The 19801-nt window shown below is 39.6% G+C and overlaps 1 protein-coding gene across 5 annotated transcripts in view; it reads left to right on the forward strand.

Moving 5' to 3' along the window:
• Positions 1-1932: 1932 nt before the first annotated feature.
• Positions 1933-19801, forward strand: part of RNF212B (ring finger protein 212B) — a 43512-nt gene continuing 25643 nt past the window's right edge. For 3 of the 5 annotated variants that reach the window (XM_077908635.1, XM_077908632.1, XM_077908636.1), the window contains exons 1-4: positions 1933-2089; positions 3599-3699; positions 7374-7426; positions 7809-7883. In XM_077908635.1, the coding sequence (XP_077764761.1) occupies positions 3600-3699; positions 7374-7426; positions 7809-7883 (228 nt within the window). In that variant the 5' untranslated portion in view covers positions 1933-2089; position 3599. Of the gene's footprint in view, positions 2130-3598; positions 3700-7373; positions 7427-7808; positions 7884-19801 lie in introns of all 5 variants that reach the window. The other 2 variants (XM_077908633.1, XM_077908634.1) reach the window with 2 other exon arrangements.

Consider the following 19801-nt stretch of genomic DNA (forward strand, 5'->3'; position numbering starts at 1 on the left):
TTTTGGGAAGAGAGTTTTCAGTAATTTTTAAAATGTAAAGGAGGGGGCATCTGGGTGGCTCAGTGGTTGAGCGTCTGCCTTCCACTCAGAGCATGATCATGGAGTCCTGGGATTGAGTCCCACATTGGGCTTCCCTCAGGGAGCCTGCTTTTCCCTCTGCCTATGTCTCTGCCTCTCTTTCTCTGTGTCTTTCATGAATAAATAAAACCTTTTAAAAATAAAATAAAATAAAATAAATAAATAAAATGTAAAAGAGTACTAAGGCCAAAAAGTTTGAGAACCACTGCTTAGTGGATTCCTCAGGGAAAGCTCATGTTTACATTTTTGGTCGGCAGCCTTTTATACCTGAACACAATGTGGGGAGAAATAAAGTTCTTGGATCATATTTTCTTTTTGAAAATCTTGAAAATGCTGTCACATTGTTTCTAGCATAAAATGCTGCTGTAGAGAAGTCTGATGCTGTAGAAAAGTCTGATGCCAATATATTTTTCTTTGCCTTATAAATGACTAGTACTTTTTCAACTGGATGTTCAGAAGGGTTTTTCTTTATCTGTAAGACTAATTGTTTTATTAGAAAATGTTTTGGTTTTGATTGTCCTGGATCAGTTTTCTCCTATATACAGTATGCCCTTTCAATAGGTAGACTTAAGACTTTTTTTTTTTTTTAAGATTTTATTTATTTATTCATGAGAGACACACAGAGAGAGGCAGAGACACAGGCAGAGTGGGGAGCAGGCTCCATGCAGGGAGCCTGACATGGGACTCGATCCGGGGTCTCCAGGATCACACCCCAGGCCTAAGGCAGGTGCTCAGCCGCTGAGCCACCCAGGCATTCCAAGACTTATATTATTTCAGGAAAATTTGTTCCAAGTTTTAAATATTTGTTAATACATTGTTCTCTGGTTTTTCTTGGAGGAATAAATGTGTTTGCATGTAAAACCTCTTTTGCTTATTTTCTGTATCTATCACTTTCTCTTAAAAACTTTTCTTTTTTTTTTTTAAGAAAAACAACTCTCCTGTCAGCCATTAATTGTGCTTTCTTTCTTTCATTTCTGAAAAAAAGTTATAAATTTTTTTTTCTGATATTTGTTAGTTCTTATTTATTATGTTCTCTATCCAGGTTGCTTTTTAGCTTTTCTGATTTATGCTATTTTTTTTTAAGATTTATTTATTTATTTATTTATTTATTCATTTATTCATTCGTGAGACACAGAGAGAGGCAGAGACACAGGCAGAGGGAGAAGCAGGTTACCTGTGGGGAGCCCTATGCAGGACTCGATCCCAGGACCCCAGGATCACACCCTGTGTGTAAGGCAGACGCTCAGCCACTGAGTCACCCAGGCGTCCCTGATTTATGCTATTCTTTCAAAATATCCTTTAAAAAAAAAATTACGGGATGCCTGGGTGGCTCAGCGGTTGAGCATCTGCCTTCAGCTCAGAGCATGATCACGGTCTCGGGATCCGGTCCCACATCGGGCTCCCCAGAGGGAGCCTCTTTCTCCCTCTGCCTGTGCCTCTGCCTCTCTCTGTGTCTCTCAAGAGTAAATGAAATCTTTAAAAAAATGGTTGAAATATTCATCTGCTTTGTGACCACAGTTTTTCAGTATTATTATTTATAGGAACATTATCAGGTTCACTCTTACCTGTTTCCACAATAATTTGTAAGGGATTAGGCCGCATTCCTCTTTGTTGCCATTCTTAAATGAGGTAAATTTTCCTCAACTACCAAGAAGAGGCACCCTTGGTGCCAGCTACCGCCAACCCCACTTTCCCGCCCAGTACTTGGCGTGGGCTCTGCCCACGCCGCTTGCGGTCCCCCAGGCCCCGCCCACCGACTCGGCGCCCCGGCCCGGCCCCGCCCACTGCCCCGGCGCCCCCGCCCCGCCCCCGCCCCGCCCCCGCCCCGCCCGGCCCACGCCGCGCGCGCGCGCCGCGGGGCCCTCCCCTTCAGCCCGCCGCCGGGAGCTCTGCCCACGCCTCGCACAAGCCGTCGCGGCCCCGCCCAGCCTCTTGCCTCTGCCAGGTGCCGGGCTTGCTGTGTATTTTCCCGCCATTTCCAGCTCTTGGTGAGGAGAACTGGATGATTTCGGTGAGACCCCAGGGCTTCTGAGACCATGGCGGCCAAGCGGGTAGGGAATGTAACTAGAAAAGAGACTACTAAATTGCCATCACCTCTAGAAATCCGGCACGCCTCGCCCTCACAGCCCCTTAACTGCCCTTCTGGGAAGGGGATCCTCTGTACGACCTGTTTAATTAGCCCACTAATTGTTGTTGCTGTGCTTACACAAAGCAGGATACATATAGTAGGGCCTTTTCAGTAGTTCTGCAGACTCGCCTCCTGGCAGAAGTTAGTGTATTGTGAGCAGGAAATCTAAAGCTCATGGCTCTGTATGATGCCTTTGCATTGAACTGATTATTCAGCACGTTTTTATCGCGAATCTTTTCTTTTGTGACAAAAATGTTGAAGTGTGGTGCAAACTAGTCATCATTCTTTTAGCAAATCTCTCCGTAAGCTACTTACAAACTGTTTTTAAACAAAAGACTTAGGGGGCAAAAAATGTTACCTTCCATTGTGGTTATTTTCCTAATGTAAATTTAAAGGAAATCAAACTAATAAATATTATATTCTTCGACAACATATTCATGGAATTAAACATATGACTTCATTAAACATATGACTAATTACAGTTCAATATGTATCAGCTCACTTCTGTATTTTTAATAGTTTCTTCGTTTAAAAATCTTAGAGTCACATTTACAAAATTACGTATTTCACCAGTTATGTGGATAGAATTAGTATTGACAGAAAATATAGGATGTGTAGTTGCCATATCTAACAGAAAGGTTTATTCGATGTGGTAGCAAGAACTTGACACCGGGAGTAAGAAAGAAGACTTGAATTCTAATCCTAGAGTTGACATTAAAGATGGAACTTTGGACAAGTCATTGAATTTCAGTGAACATAAGGTATAACTTTTGCACAGTGTTGGGAATGGACAAAATGTTAAATGATTTTTGAAGCCCCTTCTAGATCTATGACTGTCTGTAGACTAGAAGGGAAAGTGTGCAAGCTGAGACAGTATCATTAATGAGCCAGGTTTCCCTTAGATAAAATATGTCCCAAGTGGCTAATAAAACATCTTCTATTATTTGATCCACTGCTTCTCCTTACGCCATCTCACTGTACCACAGGGAACTATTAGGAAAGAAATTGATTTTTTAAAAGATTGTTTTTTCTGATTACAAATTGGTGCATGAACTAATCCAGAAAACTTGAAAACAAAAAAGTGTAAAGGTCAAACACACACACACACACAAATATCCATAATCTTACCATTCAAAGAAATCTCATTGTCCCATTATTTTTCTAAATATATACATTTTTTTTCTCTTTTAAAAATGGTAAATATAGTTTGTGGTCTGCTTTTTTTCACTTGAGAGGTATAGGTTCTTCCTGACAACCAACTAGAATACCCACAATAATAGTGCCTGCATCCCAAAAAGATAACAGAAGCTAAGCAAATATTGTTCCATACGTTTTGGCACAGCTACAATTATATTACGCTCCAGGTTATTTTCCTCTTTCTCTTTGTTCCAGAATGGATTGGTTTCACTGTAACCAGTGTTTCCGAAAAGATGGGGACCATTTCTTTGTCACCAGCTGTGGGCATATTTTCTGTAAAAAGTGTGTGACTCTGGGTGAGTGTCTTAACTGTTTTCAGATTCAGGCAAAAAATGTTTTTAACCTAGAAATAATGATTAACCATTTCTCTGTGTGACTTGGGATAAAAATCACATATTGGGCCAAAGCTGGTATAGATATAGTAGGAAACTGTTGATTATGGAAATTTGAGGCATCCATTAATAAAGAATGATTTAGCAAATTGAATATCTAATACTTGAACACCAAAAGTTACTTGTCAGTGTTTTGAAGTCTGTGCCAGGGAAAGCCACATGGTTATCAGACTAATTAGAGAAATAAGAAAAAATAAGAGTAATGAATAGTAATTGGGGAAAGTTTGGTTAATAACAAGAGTCATTTCTAATGGGAAGTGGTCTAGCCCCATTTCAAATTGATAGAAATGTTGATGATGATGAATAAGATGATAATGGTCGTGGTGATAGTAGTGATATATTTGCAATTTAAAAAGTATTTCCAGAGGTGCCTGGGTGACTCAGTTCGTTAGGCGTTGGACTCCGTTTTGGCTCAGGTTGTGATCTTCTGGGTCATGGGATGGAGCCCCATCAGGCTCCGTGCTCAGTGGGGAGTCTGCTGGAAGTTTCTCTCCTTCTGCCTCCCACCATGCCCTCTCTTTCTTTCTCTCTCTCTGAAATAGAAAAATATTTTTTTTAAAAAAAAGTATTTTCCCAGGCAGCCCGGGTGGCTCAGTGGTTTGGCGCTGCCTTCAGCCCGGGACCTGATCCTGGGGACCCGGGATCGAGTCCCACATTGGGCTTCCTGCATGGAGCCTGCTTCTCCCCCTGTCAGTGTCTCTGCCTCTCTTTCTCCCTGTGTCTCTCATGAATAAATGAATAAAATCTTTTTTGTTTTTTTAAGTATTTTCCAGGAGTTCCTGGGTGGTTTAGTCAGTTGAGCATCAGACTCTTGATTTTGGTTTAGGTCATGATTTCAGGGTCCTGGGATTGAGCCCCAAATCGGGCTCCATGCTCAGCAAGGAGTCTGCTTGTCTCTCTCTCCCTCTGCTCCTGCTCCCACTTGTGCTTTCTCTCTGTTTCTAAAATAAATAAATCTTTTTAAAAAAAAACAAAAAGTATTTTCCACATGTAAGAATTTTATGTATCCTTATCATAACTCCAGAGGTAATTATTAGTAGACTTATTTTACAAATGAGGAACTGGTTCAGAAAGGATAAATGTTTTGACCAACTTCTTATAGCTAAAGTCTTAGAAATGAGATATGAATCTAAGGGGTCTTTTTTCACACCAACATGCTTATAAGGTATAGAAATAGCCCAGAAGAGGGACGTAGGATAGGGTGCTTTGATCAAGGAAGATTTCATAGAAGAGCTCTTGCTTCAGTAGAGTTTTTTTTTTTTTTTAAGATTTTATTTATTTATTCACGAGAGACACAGAGACAGGCAGAGACACAGGCAGAGGGAGAAGCAGGCTTCAAACAGGAAGCCCGATGTGGGACTCCATCCCAGGACCTCGAGATCATGACCTGAGCCGAAGGCAGATGCTCAACCACTGAGCCACCCAGGCAGGTTTTGAATAGTAAACTGGAGTTGCCAAGTGGATAAGGCAGGGAAGATCATTCTCGTTTAAGAGAACAGTATGTATAAAGGCATACTACATTACAAACTCATAGTGCAGGGGGCTGCACATGGTTAGGATTGGTAGAGCATAGAGAATAAAGAAATGGTTAAGAGATAAGGCTAGAGGGATCCCTGGGTGGCGCAGCGGTTTGGTGCCTGCCTTTAGCCCAGGGCGCGATCCTGGAGACCCGGGATCGAATCCCACGTCGGGCTCCCGGTGCATGGAGCCTGCTTCTCCCTCTGCCTATGTCTCTGCCTCTCTCTCTGTGTGTGTGTGACTATCATAAATAAATGTAAATAAATAAAAATTAAAAAAAAAAAAAGAGATAAGGCTAGAGAGGTAGGTAATGGCCAGATAATGGAAGGTTCTATAAACAAGACTGAAGAGCCTGAACTTTATCCTGCAGGTGGTAGAGAGCTGGGATAGTTTGTTTTGTGTTTTGTACGTGCTAGTTCACTCTGGCAGCAATATGGAGGGAAGACAGGGAAAAATCTTTAGTCCTCAAGAAAGAGTGAGGTTACTAGCATCTGGAGAAGCTTTTTTTTCTCTATATGGATCTCATGACCCTTTTAATTTATCTGCTAAAGTAACAGAACTGTTTACTATGGTAACAGCAGCTTACCTTGGAGAGGTTTGTCTCAGTGAAGCATATGTCATGTGATGTTTTCGCTTGTTGTGGCCTTTGTCTTAATAACTAGCACAACTACTAAAATTTTAACTTAAAAGAAAGACTAAGACTTTTAATTTTTATATCTTTTAGTTTGGGTTAATTAGAGAATGCAAACAGGAGAGCTTCAAAGCAAGTTCCAGGAATATTAGCAAAGTGAGAACAGAGCAGGAATAATTGGGGAGTTTCTTTTTTTTTTTTAATATGTTTTTTAAAGATTTTATTTATGTATTCATAGAGACACAGAGAGAGAGAGGCAGAGACACAGGCAGAGGGAGAAGCAGGCTCCATGCAGAGAGCCCGATGTGGGACTCGATCCAGGGTCTCCAGGATCACACCCTGGGCTGCAGGCAGTGCTAAACCGCTGTGCCACTGGGGCTGCCCTGGGGAGTTTCTTACAGTAGCTATAGTGTGCCTGCTGTTAGGTAGATGGGGGGAAAAAAGAGCAACCTACAGTTGAAATCTTTGGTACTCTTGTGTTCTTCCTAGTATTCTCATAAATGTACTCTAGTACTCTTGCTGGAGGGTTAGAACTGCCCCCCCCCCATCCGCAGAAGAAAACTGGAAATTCGTAAAGAGGAGATAGATAGGGGCGCCTGGGTGGCTCAGTCAGTTGGCTCTGGTCATAATCTTAGGATCTTGAGATCAAGCCCCATGAGGCTCCCAGATCAGTAGGGAGTCTGCTGGAGATTCTCTCTCCCCCCCTTCTCTCCCTCGGCCCCTCTTTCCACTTATACACATACAGTCTCTCTCTCTCTCAAAATAATCAATCCTTTTTTTAACAAAAAAGAGGAAGGGGGATCCCTGGGTGGTTTAGCGCCTGCCTTTTTGGTCCAGGGCACAATCCTGGAGTCCCGGGATCGAGTCCCACGTCAGGCTCCCGGCTTGGAGCCTGCTTCTCCCTCCTCCTGTGTCTCTGCCTCTCTCTCTATGTCTATCATAAATAAATAAATACATCTTTAAAAAAATAAAAATAAAAAATAAAAATAAAGAGGAGGGGATCCCTGGGTGGCTCAGTGGTTTAGTGCCTGCCTTCCGCCTAGGGTGTGATCCTGGAGTCCCGGGATCAAGTCCCGCATCCGGCTCCCTGCGTGGAGCCTGCTTCTCCCTCTGCCTGTGTCTCTGCCTCTCTCTATCTCTCTCTGTGTCTCTCATGAATAAATAAATAAAATCTTTTAAAAAATAAATAAAAATAAAAAAAAGAGAGATGGATAGAGCTACACAGTGTGAAAGCCTTACTTGTCATCAACATACAAGTTTGGAAATACTGATTTTGAGAACAGAGCTCAAGATGATGTCCTTTTATAGCATAAAAATATTCTAAATTCAGTGAGAACCTGTTTCTTACTAGCCTACTTGACCATGTACTTTAGGAAGATCTTACTCCTTGCCCACAAGAACCAAACTTATTTTTCCCTTTCTCCCTTAGAAAAATGTACTCTTTGTGGAACTGCTTGCAAGCATCTGGCTCTTTCTGGTAATGTAAGTTTTTCTCCCCTTGCCACAAACCATCTTCTCCCATTCCTGGTCTGTAGGAAGTACAGTTGATGCATGACTAAGCACTGAAGTTTTTAAAAAAGAAGGAAAAGAAACAAAACTCACAGGTAGCAATTTTTTTAAAAAAGGGAGGTGGTAAACAACAGAAGAATTATTTGTGGCTGTTGCTATAGAAGCATGAGGTAAGGAGGATTAGAACATATAATCTATATTACATAGGGTAGTGGTGAGCTTCCTTATACTTAGAATAGTGAAATAATACCAGGTGCTTTAGGGAAGGTGGTAGGTATATCCTTTGCCATATTTTCCAGTATCTTATTTCATTCCCTTGTGGATATGCTCAATGTTTGTCTCACTCTCTTCATAGCTGAAACCTCAGGAGAAGATATACTTCAAAAGCCCTGTGGAGACAGCCCTGCAGTATTTTAGTCACATCTCTCAGGTATGAGAAGCAAAAGTAAAGAAAATCAGATTCACCAGGCAAATTCTCATTGCGTCTTTTTTAAAAAATCAAAGATTCTCTTTAGACTGCATTTATACACAAATGGAGGGAATTGGCTGTTTGTCTGCTTTCTTCCCTGATGATACAAATCTCAACAGTAAACTTATTTACTGACCCCAAACCTGTGATAGACTGTAAAAACCAGTATGTGGGGATCCCTGGGTGGCTCAGCGGTTTAGCACCTGCCTTCGGCCCAGGGCTTGATCCTGGAGTTCCGGGATTGATTCCCACATTGGGCTCCCTGTATGGAGCCTGCTTCTAACCCTCTGCCTGTGTCTGTGCCTCTCTCTCTGTCTCTCTTTCTGCGTTTCTCATGAATAAATAAATTAAAAAATCTAAAAAATAAACCCCACTATGTAGCTGACATCCTACCTTATACTTCCTGGTTCTATTAAGTAATTTTTAAGAATAAAGAAGGCTCTAGGGGTACCTGGGTGGCTCATTTGGTTAAGTGTCCCACTCATGATAATGACTCAGGTCATGATCTCAAGATTGTAAGATCAAGTCTTGCATTTGGCTCCACACTGGGCATGGAGCCTTAATCTTAAGCAAAGATTCTCTCTCTCCCCTTCTCCCTCTAGAAAAAGAATAAAGAAGATTCTAGAAGTTTTATCATCTTTCTGTGCAGACTAATGAATCTTCTAAAAATTGCTTTGGATATATAGGCCTGACCCTGTAGTCAGGGGACTAATGGGCTAGTTCTCAAACTTTTGCTTAAAGACCTGTGTTCAAGAAAGGATTTCTTGTTCTTCATTTCCATTTTTCAGTAACCCTTTTTAGTAATGCATATATATTTAATTCTTTATTTAGTGTTTATAATTTGTTGCCTCAATTTTAGAAAATATTTTTCTTTCCTGATGCATCATATATTTGCATACTGTTGACTTGATCAAGAGCACTAGGAATGGGGATGCCTGGGTGGCTCAGCAGTTGAGCATCTGCCTTCGGCTCAGGGTGTGATCCCAGGTCCTGGGATCAAGTCCCATGTTAGACTCATCGTGGGAGGCCTGCTTCTCCCTCTGCTTATGTCTCTGTCCCTCTCTCTCTGTGTGTGTCTCTCAGGAATAAGAAAATAAGTAATCTTAAAAAAAAAAAAAAAAGCAATAGGAATGCGGTAGGAAGAGGAGAAAAGATAGAATAACCATTTAAGAGTTCCCAAATTGTAAAAACTTTGGTTTTCCCCTTCCACTCTCCAGTCTCCACTCATTATTTTATGGCCTAGTGGAATTTCTATCTTGGCATGTTTCCTGAGATTTTATCACTGTTTTTCTTTTTTTTAAGATTTTATTTATTTATTCATTGAAGACACGGATGGGAGGGGGGCAGAGACATAGGCAGAGGGAGAAGCAGGCTCCCTGCAGGGAGCCCGATGTGGTACTCGATCCCAGGACCCCGGGATCATGCCCTGAGCCAAAGGCAGATTCTCAACTGCTGAGCCACCCAGGCCTCCCTATCACTGTTTTTCTTCTGTACTCTTACTTCTCATTCTCAGGAGAGTAGTCCTTTCCAAAATGTGAAGATGATCCTTTGTCATGTTCTGGCTGAAGTTAGTAGATTTAATTTTTTGTTGGTGGGGCAGCCCAGGTGGCTCAGCGGTTTATTACCGCCTTCAGCCCAGGGCCTGATCTTGGAGTCCTGGGATTGAGTCCCATGTCAGGCTCCCTGCATGGAGGCTGCTTCTCCCTCTGCCTCTCTGTGTCTCTCTTTCTGCTCTGTCTCTCTCTCTCTCTGTGTGTCTCTCATGAATAAATAAATAAAATCTTTTTAAAAAATAATTTTTTGTTGGTGTTTCACCCCTCAATCCTAACTCTGGAAGTAGAGGAAGGGGAATTAAAGCTTTCACTGCGTTCTGCTTTTAGTTGCTTGGGTGAGCCATCATATTTGAGATACTATTTAACATTATGAGGAGATAAAATCTCCCTGAGACTTAAGGAGAAATGTAAACAAGGTCACATGAACAAGAGAAAAAGCAGACCTTTGGTTAATAATTAAACTCAGGATTAGCTAATGATCAGTAGAGAAATTATATGTAGTCTGAATTCTAACCTGCCTAATCAAGGCACCAATTACACATGGTCAAATAATCAAGATAAAATAAACGGAAAGGGTCAGTTAATCATCACTTTGGTCAAGGACCAGTTTGGTGAAGTCAGCAATGTCTGAAAATGTGTTTTCCTAGTCTGTGAAGTTGAATAACTGATCCAAATAATATCTAGATTGCCTCATTCAGGCCTCTTGCTAAAGTTTGTCTTTCTCAGTCAGACTTTACTGACTCTCATATATCAAATGGTAGCCCCAGCACTGTCTACTTCTTACCCTGTTTTATTTTCCATCATATCTCTAACATCATATACTTATTTATTGTCTAAATCCTGCACTGGAGTGTAGGCTCCATAAATTTAGAGATTTGGTAGGTTTTGTTTGTCGTTATATGGCAAGCTCTTTGGATAGTTCTTAATATGTAGTAGAAGTTTTAAAAATTGTTAAATGAATGATTTATGAATCATTTAAATGAATGGCATATTGATCTAAATATCTATTTATGTTTTAATCATCCCAGATTTCTGTATTGACTGGTCAAGGGCATTTTTCTGCTATACTACTCCATGGCCAGTAGTTAGAACTTCCTGTTTTAAAATCTTTACTCACCTCTAGATAAAATATCTAAGTATCTTTGGGGATTGGAGAGCCTCCTATAGACCTGTGAGCTTTCTTCTAATCCCAGGTCATAGATTACACCCTATTGATAACTAGTATCGATACCTGTGCCAGTAATGTTTCTTCTTGGGTAAAGCCTTCCCTGATTCCTGTAGGCAGATTTTTGCCCTGTTCTTTGTAATCCTAGAACACCATTGCTCTTACCTCTGCAAAAGTGTTTTAATTTATTTGTTCATAGGGCTATTTTTCTCACTAAACTGAAACTTTAAAAAGGCAGGTATGAACTTTGTATTGCCCAATGGCTAATAGGTACTTGGCACAAATTAAGTGAATAAGAAGTGTTTGTCAAATGAATAAATGCACATCAAGGCTGAGAGGGAGGTGGGAATGGTTCAAGATAAGGTCAGAGAGAGAGGCTTGAACATATAGGGACTTATAAGCCGTGGTAAGGAATTTAGATTTTCTTCTAAGTGGCAATGGACACCATTGAAGAGTTTTAAGCACAGAAATGGCATTATCTGATGTATAATATTAAAAGGGAATCTGGCTGCTGAATGAAGAATGGGCCTTGGAGAAGTTAAGATCAGAAGCAGAGAGAACATGTAAGAGGCTAATGGAATAATCTAAGCAAGACTTCTTGAGTTAAAGTGGTAGCAATAGAAATGGAGGAGGGGGGGAATCCCTGGGTGGCTCAGCGGTTTAGCACCTGCCTTTGGCCCAGGGCGTGATCCTGGAGTCCCAGGATCGAGTCCTGCATCGGGCTCCTGGCATGGAGCCTGTTTCTCCCTCTGCCTGTGTCTCTGCCTCTCTCTCTCTCTCTCTATCATAAATAAATAAAATCTTAAAAAAAAAAAAAAGAAATGGAGAGGGGTAGTCAAATCTGAGATGTTTTCTAGGAAGAACTGGGTAGAACCATTGTTGGTTTGGATGTGGGAGGTGAGAAAAAGAGAGGAATAGAGGAAGACATCTGGGTTTTTGTCTTGAGCAAAATAAGACAAATATATGGGATGATTATATTGAGAAGACCACTTGAGGGAAAATACCATTTTGGACATACTAAGTTACAGATGCTTTTTAGAGCTCCAGGAGGAGAAATCACAAAGGGGAATAAATGTACTATTCTTTTTTTTTTTTTTAACACAGTCTGTCTTTTTAATTTTTTTTTTAAGATTTTATTTATTTATTCATGAGAGACACAGAGAGAGAGAGAGAGGCAGAGACACAGGCAGAGGGAGAAGCAGGCTCCATGCCGGGAGCCTGACATGGGACGCGATCCTGGGTCTCCAGGATCAGGCCCTGGGCTGAAGGCGGCGCTAAACCACTGAGCTACCCGGGCTGCCCCATAAATGTTCTGAAGCTCAGGACATAGGTCAAGGATAGAGCTATAAATATGGAACTCATTAGGATATAGGTAGTTTTTAAAGTCTTGAGATTGGATGCGATCATCCAGAGAAGGAGCCCCTTCAACATCTAGGGATTAGATAGGTGAGAAGAGAAGTTAAGGAAGAGTGGCGATAAGTGAGTAGAAGCAAGGAAAGTGTGATATCACAGAAACTAAGAAAGAGAAATATTTCAAGAAGGAAGAAGTAAAAAAATAATAATAATAAATAAAAAATAATAATAAAATAAAATAAAATAAAATAAAATAAAATAAAATAAAATAAAATAAAATAAAATAAAGGAAGAAGTAACCAGCTTGGTCAAATACTGTTGAGACATGAAGATGAGGGCAAAGGAGGGAGGACTGGATTTGGCAACATGAAGGTAATTGATGACACAAAAGCATATTGAACAGAGTCTTGAGAAAGGAAAACACATTGTAGTGTTTTGGTGGGTGTATGTTTACATTCTGTCTGCTGCTTCACCTCCCAAACCTCTTATTGAACCCTCTGCAGTTTGGCTTCATTTAGACCATCTCACTGAAATTGTTCTTGCTAAGGATATTAACAGCTTTCTTGTTATCAAATCCAGTGGATACTTTGTTGTTTTTGTATTTGATTTCTCAGCAGCAACCTAGGCCTACTCTTGCCTCCTTAAAATACTCTTTCATGGCTACCATAACCAACTTCTTTCTCCCTTTTGTGTTTATCTTCATCTGTCCATCTCTTGAACAGTTCTATTTCTCAGGTTCTATACTAGACACTTACACTCTCAATGGATAATCTCATCCATTCCCATGCTTCAGTTATCATGGATTTAGGGATCATTTCTAGTTCTATTATGTCCAGTAAAGATCTCAGTTTAAATGTCACCTCAGAGGCACCTTCTCTGACTACTATATTTAAAATGGGCCCTAAAAAAAAATAAAAATAAAAATAAAATAAAATAGGTCCTTCCCCCTGCTCAAGATTGATATATTTATTTTAGAGAGCAGAGGGAGGGGAAATGGAAGAGGGAGAAAAGCAGACTCACTGCTGAGCAGTGAGCCTGAAGCAGTGATTGATCCCAGGACCCTGAGATCATGATCTGAGCAGAAATCAAGAATTAGTTGCTTAACCAACTAAGCCACAGGTACCCCTGTCCTAGAAACTTTTTTGTTTCCTTAATAACACTTGGATAATTTATAATTTTGGTGGTGTTTATTGTATGCTCCATAGACTATAAGCTCCACTGAGGCAGAGACTAGCTTTGTTTTATTCATTGTTGTATCCCATGCAAAGATGACAATTTTATTGCATAGGAGGCATTCAGTAAATCTTTGCTGAATGAATGAGTACTCCCTGCATACACACCGCACACACCCTGCACTTTAGGCATATATCCATTTGCTAACTGGATATTTTCACTAATTCCATATGTACTAAACCGAACTCAGTATTCTTAATAACCCTCAACCCAGCCCACTCTTTATATACACACAGGAGAACAGGCTACTCTTCCTGTTTCTTTTTTTTTTTTTTTTTTTTTTTTATTTATTTATTCATGAGAGAGCAGAGACATAGGCAGAGAGAGAAGCAGGCTCCATGCAGGAAGCCTGATGTGGGACTCGATCCCAGGTCTCCAGGATCACACCCTGGGCCAAAGGCAGGCACTCAATCACTGAGCCATCCAGGGATCCCAACTCTTCCTGTTTCTATTGTAAATGATAACTACCATCCACATCCAAACCAAAAATCTGAGTCCCTCTTGATTCCTTCTTTGCATATCTAATCCATCATTAAATCTCTCTAAAATACTTGAATTTTTCTATTTTATCTCCAGCCTTCTAGTTCAGTCCATCATTGTTTCTCTCCTGGATTATTGCAGTAACTTCTTAACTGATCTTTTCTTTTCCTACCAATTCTCCATGTTGAAGCCAGGAAATCACCTAAATATAGGTATGATTAGGGGGTGCCTGGGTGGCACAGTTGGTTAACTGACTGACTCTTGGTTTCTACTGGTCTGGTGATCTCAGGGTCGTGAGATTGAGCCCTGTGTCAGGCTCCATGATCAGCCCTGAATGTGCTTGAGTATCCCTTTCCCTCTGCCTCTCCTGTTCATGTTCTCTCTCTATCTCTAAAATAAATAAGTGAGGGACACTTGGGTAGTTCAGTGGTTAAGCTACTGCCTTCATCTCAGGGCGTGATCCCGGGATCCGGGATCGAGTCTCACACTGGGCTCCCTGCATGGAGCCTGCTTCTTCCTTTGCCTGTGTTTCTGCCTCTCTCTCTGCATCTCTCACAAATAAATAAATAAAACCTTTAAAAAAATAAAACAAATAAGTTAAATCCTTAAAAAATATATAGATATGATCAGTTCATTTCCCTATTTAAAACCATTTAATACAGGGGATCCCTGGGTGGCTCAGTGGTTCAGCGCCTGACTTCGGCCCAGGGCGTGATCCTGGAGTCCTGGGATTGAGTCCGGCATCAGGCTCCCTGCATGGAGCTTGCTTCTCCCTCTGCCTGTGCCTCTGCCTGTCTCTCTCTCAGTCTCTCATGAATAAATAAATAAAATCTTAAAAATAAAAAATAAACCAAAAAATAAAAAATAAAAATAAAAAATAAAACCATTCAATACAACTGTTGCTCTGAGAATAAAAGCCAACCTTTAACATGGCCCAGAGGCCAGACCTGCTTTAGTCCCTGCTTATCCCTTCAGTCTCACCTCTTATCCTCTCCCTCAACCCCCAACTATAATACAGACACACTGAATTTGTTTTAATTGTTTATATAAATAGTTTCCTCTGTTGTTTCTGGACTTTTGTACATGCTGTTCCATCTGTCTAGAACATTCTTGTCCCCAAACATATACAGGGATAAGTACACACAGTACTTAGAATACAACATCATATTGCCATATTATATTAAAATTTTGTTTGCTCATCTGCGTCATCACATGAGAATAGGGGCAGTATTAATTTTATTCATCTTCTATATAGACTCCTGACATGGTACCAGGAACATAGTAGGATTCAATAAGTATTTTTTGAAAGAATGAATAAAATAATCTTTCCTGTTGAGGTTTTCCCATAATATAGTATAAGGGGATATAGTAAAGCAGTAATACTGGGAAAATTATTGAAGTAGAAATATCGAAAGTAAATCTGCTTGCTAGCTTGTAACTTTCTTTGAATCATTCATACTCCTTCACATGTAATGTGAAACAATAATACTCATCTTAATTCTTATAAAGATCCAATGAAATAATGCTATGAAAGCATTCTGAAAGCTGTAAAGTACTATATTAGTTTAAAGAATAATGTGGAAAACTCATAATAGATTATGGAAGGTCACAAACCTGCAGGAAAATAGTTAAAGATCATATAAGTAAAAAGTTTGTATTTTTAAATTGTTTCCAAAGGGAAGTATAAAATACTTGCTTAGCTTTATTTTTATTTTTTTAAAGATTTTATTTATTTATTCATGAGAGATACAGAGAGAGAGGCAGAGACACAGGGAGAGGGAGAAGTAGGCTCCACACAGGGAGCCCAATGTGGGACTCGATCCTGGAACTCTGGGATCATGCCCTGAGCCAAAGGCAGACACTCAACCACTGAACACCCAGGTGTCCCCTGCCTATCTTTTTAAATAACAACTTTATAGACATATACTTTACATACCAATTTCACCCTTTTGAAGTATGCATTTCAGCATTTTTAGTATATTCACATAATTATGCAGTCACTACAACCTAATTTTAGAACAGTTTTTTTTACCCCAGAAAAAACTCTATATTCATTAGCAGGCACTTCCCAAATCTTCTCCACCTTCCCCAGCCCTAGGCAATCACTAATTTACTTTCTATCCCTATAGGTTTGCCTGTTTGGGAATAAATATGAAATTTTACAATGTGTGATCTGTTGTGACTGCTTTCACCTAATCATAATGTTTCTAAGGTTTGTCCATGTTGTAGCATGTATTAAGATTTCATTAAATAAAAACTTAAGTGACGGGCACTGGGTGTTATTCTGTATGTTAGTAAATTGAACACCAATTAAAAAAAAAAAAAAAAAAAAAAAAAACACTGCACAAGAGGTGCTAACCATAAGAGCAAGCCAGGGGGAAAGAAATAAATATATAAATATAGATAAATATATGCTAAAATAAATAAAACAAAATATACAAATATTACAAAAAAAAATAAATAAAAATAAATAAAAACTTAAAATGAAAAAAAAAAGATTTCATTAGTACTTCACTCATTTTTATGACCAAGTAGTATTGCATTATATAGATGTGTATACATTTCATGTATTCATTCATCAGTTGAGAGATATTTAGGCTGTTTCCACTTTTTGCCTATTCTGAATAATTCTGCTATTAATATTTGTGTATAAGTTTTTGTTTGGGCATATATTTTCATTTTTCTTGGATATATATGTGGAAGTTGAATTACTGGGTCAAACGGTAACTCTATGTTTAACTTTTTGAGGAAATGCCAAACTATTTTCTCAAATGCCTGCAATATTTTACATTCTTACCTGCAGCGTTATGAGGGTTTTGATATCTCCACATCTTCACCAACTGTTGTTTTTATTTGTCTTTTTGATTATAACCATCCTAATGGTGTGAAGTGATATCTTATTGTGGTTTTGATTTGGATTTCTCTGATGACAAATGATGTTGAGCATCTTTTCATGTGCTTACTGGCCATTTATATATCTTCCTTAAAGTAATGTCTATTTAGATCCTTTGCCCATTTTAAATTGGGTTACCTTTATATTATTAGTTGTAAGAGTTCTTTATGTGTTCTAGGTACAAGTCTCTTACCAGATATATATTTTGTATACATTTTCTCCCATTCTTTGGGCCCATCCTTTTTATTTTTTATTATTTTTAAATATTTTATTTATTTATTTGTGAGAGACACAGAGAGAAGGCAGAGACATAGGCAGAAGGAGAAGCAGGCTCCCTGCAGGGAGCCAGATGTGGGACTTGATCCCAGAACTTGGGGATCATGCCCTGAGCTGAAGGCAAGTGTTCAACCTAATTCCCAGACGCTCAACTGCTGAGCCACCCATCCATCCCTGGGCCCATCCTTTTTAAAATTAAGAACAAATAACCCAGATGTCCATTAAATAAATATAAATAGGAAGAACAGACAAAAGAGGACATTGAATAAAGTCAGAAATAGAGGAATCCCTGGGTGGCGCAGCGGTTTAGCGCCTGCCTTTGGCCCAGGGCGTGATCCTGGAAACCCGGGATCAAATCCCACATCGGGCTCCCGGTGCATGGAGCCTGCTTCTCCCTCTGCCTGTGTCTCTGCCTCTCTCTCTCTCTCTCTCTCTCTCTCTCTCTCATTCTCTCTGTGACTATCATAAATAAATAAATAAATTTTTAAAAAGTCAGAAATAGAGATTGATAGAAAAGGAGGGAAAGATATTGATCCACAAAGAAAGACAAATACAGAGAAAAAGACATAAATGGTATACAGAGAAAGACTCTCATAAATTTAGTGTTAGGATTGTTAAACTTTTTCTTTAAAAAAAAAAAAAGATTTATTTACTTTACAGATAGAGTGCGCTCGAGCATGCACAAGTGAGGGAAGGGGCAGAGGGAGAGAATCCTCAAACAGATTCCCAGCAGAGTGCAGAGCCTGATGTGGGACTCAATCTCACAACCCATGAGATTAAGGCCTTAAGATCTTGACCTGAGTCAAAATCAAGAGTTGAATGCTCAATCAACTGAGCCACCAGGCACCATGATAAACTTTTTCTTAAAAGGCCAGTAAATATTTCAGGCTTTGCAGGCCATACAGTCTCTGTTGCAACTACTCAACTCTGCTATGCTAGTATAGAAACAGCAATAGGCAGTATGTAAACAAACAGGTATGGTGTTCCAGTAAACTTTATATACAAAAACAGGCAGCTGGCCATGGTCAGTAGTTTGCTGACTTTAAAGTCATCTGTTTTGCTAACATATACGTAACTACCACATATGCCATTTGAGTAAAATCAGATCAAAGCCTGATCTCATCAACAGACCAGACCAGTTCTTCATCTCTTACTTGAAATTAAAAATTGAACAACTGAGATAATCAGTGATACCTTTGAAGAAAGGTTTACTTGGTCTAAGATTATTTTACCTGAAAAGTAGAAGGTAATCTGTCAATATTTAGGACTTCTGAATCAGTATACCTGAGGGTTTTTTTTTTTTGTTTTTGTTTTTTATGACTACTGAGCAAGGCGTTGTGGTATGAGAGGTAATATCGCTTTGATCACAAATTGTGCAACTCAAGGAGCACCTGGGTGGCTCAGTCAGTTAAGCCTCTGCCTTTGGCTCAGGTTATGATCTTGGGATCGAGCCCTGTATTGGCATCCTTGCTCAGTGGGGTGTCTGCTTCTCCTTCTGCCCCTCCCTATCCTGCTCATGCTCTCTCTCTTTCTCTCTTTCCTCTCTCTTCTCTACTCTCTTGGATGGATGAATAAAATCTTAAAACAAATTAAAAAAAAAAAACAAATTGTGCAACTCACAACTTAACTTCCCACCAGGTGGGCTGCTGTGGCTTTCCTATCCAGAATGGTATTTCTGAACATGTAACTGTCTTTTCAAGACCCTTTGGTGGCTTTTTATCAGCTATGTTTCAGATTTTTCAGTCACACCTACTTCTCCTAATGGTCTGGTTTCTCCTAACTTCCCCAGTCACATTCACAATGACCGCCTCACATCTTATATACCAACATCAATTCTTATGTAGGCTATTTATTACCTAATCTATAAGGAAGATTTACTTTTTTGCAGTTCTTTTATGCATATAGTTTCATACCTCTGTGCCTGGGATGTCTCACTTCCACACTCTGAAGACTGAATAGTTAACTCATTTAATTTAAAGATTTATTTATTTGAGAGAAAGAGGGAGAGAGAGAGAGAGAGAATGAGAGGGATGAGGGGTAGAGGGAGAGAATCCTCAAACAGAATCCCCTCTAAGTGTGGAACCCGACAAGGGGCATCCTACCACTCTGAGATCATGACCTGAGCTGAAATGAAGAGTCGGACACTTAACCACCTGAGCCACCCAGATGCCCCCCGAATAGTTAACTCTTAGTCATTATTTCTATACTTTACACATATTTCTTCTGTTCTGCATATCACTTTGCGTTTTATTTATTGTTTCACGTGTCTGAATGTCTTGTACTGTATGGTGATGAATTACTAAAGGACAAAAGGACAAGAACCCATACTACCCATCTTAGTGTTTCTGCTTCAGTATACCTGTCACCCCACTTCACCAATTATCAGCTTGTAACCAATCTTCATTTACTACACTTCCAGCCACTCCAGACTATTTTGAAGCCAAAACTAGATGTTATATTATTTTAATCTATAAATATTTCAGAATGTGTCTCTAAAAGATGAGAACTCTTTTCTTAAATAAAACCATGTCATACTAAAATAACAACCCCCAATCTTATCAAGTAATCAACCAGCATTCACAATTCTGCAGCTGTTTCATAATTATTTTAAAACTTTGTTTGAATTTGGTTTCAGTAAGGTCCATAGAGTTCACTTGGTTAATATCTCTTAAATTTCTATTTAACTGTAAGTTTCCTCTCATTTCTTTTTTACTATTTTTAAAAAGATTTATTTATATGTTTGAGAGAGATGTGCAAAGAGTATGTGCAAAGGGAGTGGGAGAATCTCAAGCAGGCTCCTCCCTTAGTGCGGAGCCCAATGCAGGGCTCCATCTCAGGAACTTGAGATCATGACCTGAGCCGAAATCAAGAGTCAGATGCTTAACCAACTGAGCCACACAGGTGTCCCCCTTTTTTTATTGTTATT

Source organism: Canis aureus, chromosome 9, assembly GCF_053574225.1.
Source record: "Canis aureus isolate CA01 chromosome 9, VMU_Caureus_v.1.0, whole genome shotgun sequence".
Lineage (NCBI taxonomy): Eukaryota > Metazoa > Chordata > Mammalia > Carnivora > Canidae > Canis > Canis aureus.